Below are 10,625 nucleotides of genomic sequence, written 5' to 3'. Positions count from 1 at the left end.
TAAAAGTATTTGAACACTTTAATAGCGATATGCAGAGGGGCAGCAATGCGGTCTCACTGCAGAGCAAGCCAGCACAGTTAGCATAGTCATTGCACAATCCATGGTGAGGCTCAGCCGGCTGCTGCCTCACCGCTCGTCTCTACTTAGTATTTGAACGGTATATGTGAAAATTCAGCCATTTTGAAAAAAAATCAAAAAATTGTGAAGTTAAATGGAAAAGAACTTTAAAGTACAAATCACGAAATCAATATAACTGTTTAATTTATTTTTTCATTTGATATTTCCATGATGACAGGTGAGGCACCGCCTCACCTGCCTCGCCTGACTGCACGTCACTGATGACAAACTATTTCAAGGATAAATTTGACAGTAAATTAAATGAGACTTCCTTTGTTTCTTATATAAAACAATGTTGCAATTTAAATCTGTGTGGTACTTTGTTGTTTTTTTTGTCACCAGAAAAATACAATATGCAATTGTGTAGATTATTTCAACCAAATAATAATAAAAAAGCACAACATGGCACCTATGGTGTAACTATTTTCTTAAGCCTCCTTTATCGATGACCTTTACCAAGCGAACCATAGCGTTGGGCATCTGCCGTTGTGAAATTAACACCTGCCCCTGATCATAACATGTAGGATAAAACAAAATCATCCCTTTCATTTAATCCACATTGAAACACATTTGAAAATGTTTTTAATGTTTCTTTATCTGCCACAGTGATTATCACGAATATGAGTACATTTTTTATGGTATTCTTACATATGTATTGGTTAAAGAACCTTGATATCTCGGTACCTTGCCTGTTTTGAACTTTGGTTTCCTGACCAAAACCTTAAATTCCAGTGTATTGCCATTGGCAAATTTACACTTTCATTAATAGAAAACCTTATTTCTCTCTAAGATGTTATTTTAATGTGGAAAAAAAATGTCATATTTGTTGTTTTTTAATCAAAATAGTCGACAAAATGTGAAAATCTCTACATTTTGCAGGAACATTTTTTTGTTTTTACACTGAACATGGAGATGCAGCAATACAGTTTCGCATGAATATTCAGAAATGACACACTCAGTAAAATAGCAGGAAAAGATGCTCTATTTTATTTTGTCATCCCTGTAAAAATATATTCTTAAAATAAATAAATATAGGAAATAAATATACTGTTTGTCCCAGGATTTAGAGCCTCATAAATAAGAATACAATCTGACTACAGCTTTGTAAATTCCTTATGTCCACACTCTGTGCTGGTTGTTTGACTTCAATCAGCGAGGAGAACAGTACAATTCCTTCACTGTGTCGTAGCGTATGAGGGTTCGGAGCAGAGCAGAGCCGCCAGAAAGGAAGTCCATCCAAATTTGCTTGTATTCTTCCTCGTTTTCATCTTCAGTGCATCGGCAATCAGGACCTTTCAGATGGCTTCCTCTCCCTTCTACAGCGCAAACATGGCTGCTTTCCAGTGCATAAAACTACCCTTTTCAGTAAACCAGCCATTCTGTATAGAGGGCTAAACATATTTAAAAATGGTTTACTTAGCAGCATCAGTAAGGTGTAGCAATAATCAGAAAAGCAGCAGGGGAAAAAAAGAAAAGCCTATCTGCTTTGTATATTCTCGACTTGTCTTTGTTCACTTAAACATGCAAATTTGGACAAGCGACTAGCACAGAACCTTAAAGGACAACCGACGTCTCCGGACAAGTTGTGCCCATAATTTGTAAAATGGCTTCAAATGACTTCTACTGAGCGTATTTTACAAAGATTCCACCGCATATAGCTATATTTTACGTTTTAAGACTCGTGCTGAATATTCGGGAAGTCTTGTTTTTGAGTTGGTGACGAGTCCGTACGTGACGTCACTGAAGGAACGCCCCTGACCGAAAAAAAGGACACATTGTAGCAGTCCTTCCATCACGTCAATGCTTGTTTGGTCTGAAAGCCTCGTGTTGCGCCAAAAAGGCACCAGAAGAGGGCGACCAAGCCCCATGGAAGGAATTTATCAGCCTGTGTAAGTGGGCTGATTGATTCCTCAGAGAAGCTTGGACGCCATTTTCTGCCGCTTTTTGGGTGATACATTTCCCCCCAATGTTGCCTCAAAATGGCACGGAATAAATTCTTTAATCGATTGCAAACATGTATGCTTTCCTCTTCAGAACTATTTGAATCATATTCATAACTGGATGTGTAACAAGAAAGCATATTCTCCGAATCTGAAGCCATTGTTTTGATTCTCGAGCAAGGCAAGACGTCTTGGCGTGATGTCACGAACCGGGGGCGGGACTTTCTGAAAATGCCCAATTCGCAGCTCAATTTTTTGCAGTCATTTTTATTGGTGTTTTGCATTTGAATAAAAATATGTGTTTTGGGTTATTTTAGATGCTATAAAACGTTTTTCTCATGTCAGTTAGGAAACAAAAAACTGATGTCGGTTGTCCTTTAAAGAAAATACATCTTCCTTGCTGCTGCTGCTGCTGCATGTGGCAATCGTAAGATTGTATATGGGAGGGGTGTTTCTGTTGCATTACTTTTCCTGGCGCTCTTCTGCAACCTGCCCTGTGGAGAGGGTCGCTATCCTTCCACCATACCAGCACTCGATAGTTAGGATCTGGTACATTTCTTTCAATCCCTTACGAATCAAACGTTGCCCTCAAAAGTATGAGACGCACGTGATCCCTTTGAGTTCTGTTTCTGGCCCACATTGGTTTGGCCTCAGCTCTGTCCAAGAAGATCCCTATACAGTTCCGGTACTCTGTCTGGATCGACAGGTCTCGGTAGGAAGTGTGTGAATCTCTGGTGTCGCCTCGATCTCGTTCCATCCCGTGGTGTACCGTCTTTGTTCAGGGCAACAAAGAAAAATGATCCTTTTTCTCCATGTCTGTAGATGTTGGATGAGTAGGTGTTGTACCAGTTCTCTTCAAATTGCTCCCGAAAAACACTTTCTGCTGATAGCTTCTGCTGTAAAAACAAATAAAAGGACGGTTATTGGTCGAGAATGTAACGCCAGCTGGTAAGTGAACAATGGTTGCACGTCAATAAAGCCTTGAATGGTATCAAATGATGAAAATGAACTATTATAACACAAACACTCTTAACATCAGAAACATGTATCTGTTTTTAGATGAGCAGGATAAACAGTAGAAAGTTATTGATGTGGAAAATTGATTTGTTTATTTTGTGTCTCAATCGATAAGAACAACGCTGGTAGACTATCGTTAAATATGTGACATATTGTGTTGGTCCTCGTGCGCACATTTGTGCATCACAGGACACTGAATTCTACCTCCTAAGGCCAATAAGGTTTTAACAGATAACAGTCAATCCTCGGTTTTCAAACGTCCCGGTTCTCATCCAATTCAGTGTTCAACCAAAAATTGTGGCTTTTTTTTATGCCCCGTCTACAACCGAAATTCGGTTCTCAACCAAACTGAGCGCACCGCAATGCACCACTCGATTAGCCTCCGCTTCCATATACTTTATGTCCTCGTGTCGTACCTTCCTCATTGTAACCGGCACATTAGTATTGTTGAATAAAGGTTTTTTTTTTCTTTTTTCGAAAAAGCAGACGTGTTTGGTTGAGATCTCCGCAAATCGGATGTTATTTTCGTGTAGCTTTCCATTGTGAGTCAACATTGTTGATATTGTTCAATCACGATTCATAAAAAGCAGACGTGTCTGGTTGAGATCCATGCAAGTCGTACTGTTAGCCTCATGTAGCATTACATTCTGAGCAGACATTTTAGTATTGTTGAATAAAGATAAACAAAGCAGTCATGTTTGGTGAGGCGCTTCCTCGTGTAGCGTCCATTGTTAGCCGACAGATTAGTATTGTTCAATAAAGATTAAAAAAAGCAGTTGTTGTCCGGACTTAGAACTGATTTTTTTTTTACATTGATTATAATGGAAAGTCCTGTTTCGGTTTTTGAACAAATCGGTTTTCGAACAGGTTTCTGGAACGAATTATGGTCGAAAACCGAGGTATCACTGTATATGGTAATAACAAAACAGATTTTCTTTCCAGCTGTTCTAAGTGGCTCCTGCTTTGGATTGCATTCAGTAAATCTACAGAAATGTAAATGTACAGAAAATCTACTTTTACCATTTTATTTAAATAAATAGAGTCACTTCCAGGGAAGATTGTAGAGCTTGGCGAGCTGCATGTTTAGGAACAAGTATAGTAGATTTATGGACTTAATCATAGGTGTCTTAACAAAATTACAGGCAGGCTAAAATGAAGACTGCACTTGTCGCTCTTTGTTAGCTGTCTTAAGGTCCTGGCTGGGGAATTGTTTAGTGTGATTATGTAACAAGTTCCTATGGATTTATATCAAATTTCAACCACATATTATTCAGTTTATGGAAGACCATTAACCAGAGTTTCAGCTATTTCAGTCAATTTTTAGTCAATTTATGGCTTTCCCAAGATGTGTTCCAAATGTCCACCATTTTGTTGCAAGCAAACCTGTACTCGTCTGACAAAGTTGTCAATCACTTTTACACACTCCTCTTTCGGGAGGGTGACCCAAAAAGATGCGTCCTACCGAGTGCCTCACTGCAGCAATGTTTTGTCCTGAAAGACGAGTGTGCAAAAGTGATTGACAAATACAAGACAAGTACAAGTTTGCTTGCAACAAAATGCCAGACATTTGGAACACATCTTGGGAAAGCCATAAATTGACAGAAATAGCTGAAACTCTGGTGAACGGTCTTCCATAAACTGAATAATGTGTGGTTATTTCATTTATTTTTTGTGGCCCGGATGCCCCGGCTGAAGTAACGTGGTGTTTACTTTTGGCTTAATTTTTTTCAACTCAACTTGATGAGATGATATATCCTTTATTTTGAAAAACAAAACAGGAGATGTCCATCCAGCAATGGCAATCGAATGCCAATGACATTCCACCTTATCAAAAACAGTGCTGCTATACCAGTGATACCGAAAAGGTGAAACCACAAAACACAGTCTCCTCCTTGATGAATGTCGTGACCAAAAATGCTGAAAACCAATTCACATCTGGCCCACACGACGCAATAACAACACAAAGTGACAAAACAAAACAGAAAAAAAAAAAAAGCAAGGCGCACGAGAGCACTTGCCGTCAGCTCCCTACTTGGGCGCCATCTTGGACTTGATTTATACAGAGCAGCTGTAAGAGACTGTACACTCATGAACATACATGGTAAAAAGCAGTAAATAGTACGAGTGATATAATCATAAATAATAGACTCAAATGTTGTCTTCTAATTAAAATCCTCAATAGTTCCCTTGACGTAAAGCATACAGGAGGCGCGGTTTTATTGCTTCTTTATGCACATTGTGAAAAGAGACTACCGCTTGAATAATGAAAAGATAATAAAATGTATGTACGTAGATGTGAATCACTCCCCCTTGCAAAAATTCCACCAGCCACGACTGTAAATAAGGTAACGCAAGGAGATTTTATGATTGGAAACAAAAATGCACTCACCGCTCCATATAGTTCCCCTTTGCTGTTCATGGAGAGGTAAAGGCCACTGTCCACACCTCTGATGCTCACCAGCCCCACAGCCAGACTGATAAACTCCAAAATACCTGAGCACATGTTAAATGACATTACAAGACGGAACAATTGGACAGAAAAAGAAAACAGAACACCTTGCGGTTTGGATAGCCAATCTACTTCCTTCCCAAACTGGTACCAAAAACCAAGGAATAAAATTCTTCAAGCTGCGTTACAGTAACTTGAATAGAGCTGTAAGAAGTGAGGTTAGATGTCTGGAATGGCCTCTGGCATGAAGTCACATTTGGATCTCGGAGGGAATGAATCAAGTGCCAGAAGAGTTACTACCTCAGAGCTACAAAATAAATCTTGATGCGGCCTACTTTGATGTTTATGATAAAGCTTTTGATCATCTTTATAACCCAGGATGAAATGAAAATCTTTCAATCTATGTGAAAACAAAACACCACGCGCGCATTCTCGGCATATAAAGTACTTTTTGTACCATTGACACTTGGCTTTTTGCAGCTTGGAAACATACTCGTCTTTTGCCTTAGTCAAACAGTCAGTGGAGCCTATTAGTCAGCCTTATGCTCTACAAATGGACTCTTATGGAACCCCATTACTGACAGTGTAGCTCAATATATTGCAGCAGCTGTCGTCACAGTGGTAAAACGTTTTGTAAGTACTTCAATATGCAAGGGGTGCCATGGATGTTGTTGGCAATATCCTGACCGGTTACAACATACAAGATAAACAGTATTGAAAGTGTATGGATGAATGGGTGCATTTTAGTATAGAACTACACTGGTAAAAAAAAGAGTTGTTTATAAAATGTGGCTTGGTTAATAAATCAATGTACCAGGCTGTGATGCAGTGCGTGAAACATCAACACAAATGCAATAATAATCCAACTTTTCAACTGTGTGGTCTTGAAAATTGAGTCGTGTTCCGTGACGCCACGTTGTTATCTAAACTTGGAGGTGATGCATTCAAATACAACCCCCAATTACTTGCACCAACAGTGAAAGTAAGCATGTGTTTAACATTTCAGACAAACTCTTGATATTTGTAGGGTGGCAATCGAGCTTCTAGAGAGATCTTGAAGGTTGGGACTTGCGGAATATAAATGTAGTGGCAAACCAATTAGTTTTAGAGATGCTAATCTGCTCCCTGGCTGTTGTCAAGCGGTATAACACCCTTTCGCGGTGACATCGCTCCTTGCATTTGCTGCATGTGAGTGATTTTTGTGCATGTCGCGGTGTGCGAAGCAATACAACGGAGTGAAAGTTGAATTTCACTACGAGGCATTAAAATCTGTAGAAGGGGGAAAAAAATATATGGACTTGCGCACCGAATCTGCTGTGGTCCTCTCTGGTGCCCCGCACGGTACCATCGGGATGGATTTCCATGTGGAAGCCGGTCCTGCAATAGAGCTGTCGCCGTCTCAGAATCCCCTTGAGGTGGCTGAGGTCCGCTAAGCTCCGGGAAAGGCGTTCCGACGAGATCAGGTGCTCCCGCTGATGCTCTTGCCGCATGAATCCGCTCACCGCGCTGTATTCCACCGCGCCGGTCGGGGGGAGAAGGAAATGAGCACCACCCGCGGAGCCAAAGCTGTCCAGAAATCCGTTGAAGATCCCAACCTCGGCTACTGGCCCCATCACAGTGCGAACGGAGCGATCCGATTTGCAAAACGCGAAGTGGAGATCCGTAAAGCTTCTTGGAGCAAAAAAAAAGTTCAAAGTTGCAGTGCAGTTAATCAGCACCTCGTGGAACGGATGGATGCGGACATCTCGCTTTGCACGACGGCGTTGGATCCCCTCCTCTGCGCTGCGGTTTATCAGTGCATCATCATCATCATCATCATCTCGCTTGTGCGCTGCCTCTCCTCGGGATACTCGTCTTTACTCCGATGCACGTTGAGGGGTTTCTCTTCCTCTCTCCTTTTCACTCCCCGAATTCACGTCTTACTTTTTATTTATGTCCTTCAGTCTCCCGCTCTATCCAGCGACAGAATGGAAAGCACAAGAATCAGCAGTAGCTTACGTCTATATAATACACTCGGGGTTGCACTCGCCCCGAGTGATCTTTTATGCAAATGAGCCTTGATCTCCTCCTTAATGGCGCATTTCAGCACTGCCCCTTAAAACAGGCAGCCCAGCATTCGTTGGCCAAAGAGCACTTAAACGGCCTTTTTTTCGAATTAAAACTACTTGGTGTTTTATTTTTTGAGGTGTGTGTGTGTGTGGGGGGGGGGGGGTGCGGTATCATGAAATGGCAGAAGATCCCCCGTTAAATCAATCAAGGGGTTCTTCACTTACACGAGTGCAGCGACCTTAGTGCGAAGAATCAACATTGCGCGAATGTGTGCGTGTGCCAAACAGCATGAAAGTGATTTTGCTATTACCCTAGACGCCCCGTGCACGCCCCCGTATCGAAATGGCTCAGGTGCAGCGAGAAGGAGAAGGAAAGCCCCTGCTTGCGTAATTTTTCGCAGACGGCTGTTGATTTATTGCTCTCGAGTTTTATGTAAGCCAGCAGTACATTTACAAGGCCCGTACAGGGGCAAAACTCACTCTCACACACACGCACGCACGCACGCACACAGCGGCTCGTACACACCTGTGCAAACGACATCACTTGACTGTCAATCCCATTACTGATCTTGGCCGGGGTCTTTGAACAGCACTGGAACTCGTACATCCTTAATTGTGGTCTGAAGGGGTGAATCAAAGACGCTCACGCTTCAAAGTGGGGAAGATCTTGTAAGAGGATCAGGCGAAAACAACTTGGAGTGGGGAAATAACCTGTTTGAACTGGAAGGCTCCAAAATACCCCGACATACGACACTTGGATGCATGACTTTTTTTTTTTCATATTTCCTAATGTGCTGTCAGGAAAACATGCGTTCTGATAGACCTAAATGGGTTATTATTGGACTTCCAGAAACTGTTTACAGACTGTGCAGTCCAATGATAAAAGATAAAGTGAATTGATAAATGACGTGTTGTGCCATAGTTAAATATAAAGATCTTTAAAATTAGACAAATGGGTTTCTTTGCTAATGGGAGTAATCCGTTCCCGGGTTTCCATAAAACTTTTAAACTAAATAAGCCTTAAAACTACACACAACATACCTTATTCTATGTATAATAAATGTGTTATTGTATTGTAATGAAAGAAATACACGGCATTGTATCATAAAGTCACTTTATTTACATTTGTGATGGTCATTGATGGCTTGATGGAATGGCGTTGGAGGTCGAAGGTCAAAGGGAATTGCTGTTTGGAAAGAGAGGCACATTACATGACGACTGTAATTAAAGAAATAAACTGTGCTGTAAAATAAAGTTTTATTTACCTTTTTGATGGTCGTTGATGGCTTATGGAAGGAGAGTCACCTTCCATAAGGACTGTTGGTAACTTAACCTCTGGTGCTGTTCGGTCGTGTGCTTCCGCCGAAGATCACTCCGCCAGCCGTGGTGGGTGTGTATTATGAAAATAGTGCTTATTATAAGGTTTAATTTTCAGAAATTTGACATTTTTAAGACGAAAAGTTTGTAAGTTGAGGTGCTTGTAAGTTGAGGTCTCACTGTAGTTTTGTCTGAAGCCAGAGCCCAAATTCCGGTTATATGTTGCATTGATTTTAGCGGCCATTAACACACATGGTTCCACAGCTGCCCCCCTCCCTCGGGAGTTGCAATAATAAATGACTTGAAGGTGAGGTAGCGCATGCTTTGTGTTTGCGGGTATGTGTGTGGGTGTGTGTCCATGTGCATGTGCCCCTGATCGTTTTGCACTCATGTTTATTTCTTCAAAAACTGAAAAATGGACAAGAGACATTATGGGACAATATAGTTATTTTTATTAGACGGCATCCGTATGTGTTTGAGTATGTTTAAATTTAAAACACCACCCAGTGCATGGTCTGCACACAACCTTTTTCTTTACCCTTGATTCATTAATATTTATGACTAGAAAGTAACCCGCCAGCCCCCAAGGATTGATCAGCGATGCCTACAGGCTGATCAGATCCTGATATATTAGATATTGATCTTGTCACAATGAAGTTGTTAACTACAATGACACATTTTGACACGAGGCGTAAAATGAAGCGTTCCCAGGGTCACATGACTCTATGCTAGATGATTTCTTGGTTTACTGCTTCCTTAATGGCATGGGGCAGAGTGAAGCCAACCATGTAGGAACTATGTCTGCACGACGGAGGTGCATTGAGGCTGCCCCCAGGGTACCAGATCCAATCCCAACCTGCACCCTCCTACAAAATGAAATTACTGATGGAATGGCTGAATAAGGTAATAACTCAATAGCCTAAAGGTGAATGTTGTGCATCCTTGTCATATTGGTATGGCTAAACTCTAGTATATGGGAAAACAAAATTAGATTAGATAACCTTTATTGGTCTCACAATGGAGGAATTCAATGCATGCGATGTGATGTTTTTTCAAATCAGATTTACAAGGCGACATCACACTATCGAGCTTTGCTGAAATTATGTTGGAACTTCCACCAATGGAAAAAAATATCCCATCCAATGTTTTCTTTATAAAATGAGTTCAAATAGATCTGTACAATACATATTTTACAGCACGGGTGTCAAAGTCATTTTTTTGCCTCGGGCTACGGTGACTTTCTTCTCGGGGGTCATTATGAATTTGAAGAAGACATTAAAATGTTTAACTCCCCCCTCCACATATTAGATATAGGCGCACAGCAAATGAATTAACTAGTTTCCAAATTTGAAGTCAAAAGTGACTATTATTGAGGTTTAAATACGGCAATTTGAAATTTTGGTTGGGACTTTAGCAAAAATCATGGAATTTCACAAGTTTGATTTACTTTCACGGGCCGAATAAAATGACGTGGCAGGACAGATTTGGCCCCCAGGCCTTGACTTTGACACGTGTTTTACAGCCTTGTCATAACATTTCACGATGACACAAATCAGCCAAAACCACCATAAAAATTATTATTTCCCCTCCAGTATTGGTGAGGACCTTTTACTGATTTAATCCCCGCTATCCTACCAAAATATTTTTATGTCAAAATAAATAAATAACGTTTAATTTTTCGATCGATTTCAGCTGCGCTTTCCCCGTTGATGCATTCGTCACTTCTCGCGATAGAGT

At 40.9% G+C, this 10,625-nt stretch overlaps 1 protein-coding gene across 2 annotated transcripts; it reads right to left on the bottom strand.

Moving 5' to 3' along the window:
• Window positions 1-798: 798 nt before the first annotated feature.
• LOC148892878 (fibroblast growth factor 20-like) lies at window positions 799-7,620 on the bottom strand. Of its 2 annotated transcripts, none has more exons than XM_089005934.1 (3): window positions 6,830-7,620; window positions 5,464-5,567; window positions 799-2,953 (listed from the first exon to the last, which is right to left on the bottom strand). In XM_089005934.1, the coding sequence occupies exons 1-3, from the start codon at window positions 7,134-7,136 to the stop codon at window positions 2,708-2,710; spliced, it is 657 nt and encodes a 218-aa protein (XP_088862060.1). In that variant the 5' UTR covers window positions 7,137-7,620; the 3' UTR covers window positions 799-2,707. The 2 variants fall into 2 exon arrangements, with proteins under 2 accessions (XP_088862060.1, XP_088862061.1); XM_089005935.1 differs by having other exon boundaries at window positions 799-2,950.
• Window positions 7,621-10,625: the final 3,005 nt, after the last annotated feature.

Source organism: Hippocampus bargibanti, linkage group LG10 (genome assembly GCF_051943395.1).
Source record: "Hippocampus bargibanti isolate YZ-2025 linkage group LG10, ASM5194339v1, whole genome shotgun sequence".
Taxonomy (NCBI): Eukaryota; Metazoa; Chordata; class Actinopteri; order Syngnathiformes; family Syngnathidae; genus Hippocampus; species Hippocampus bargibanti.
The sequence above is the reverse complement of the archived record's forward strand: the minus strand, read 5'-3'. Positions and strand labels throughout refer to the sequence as shown.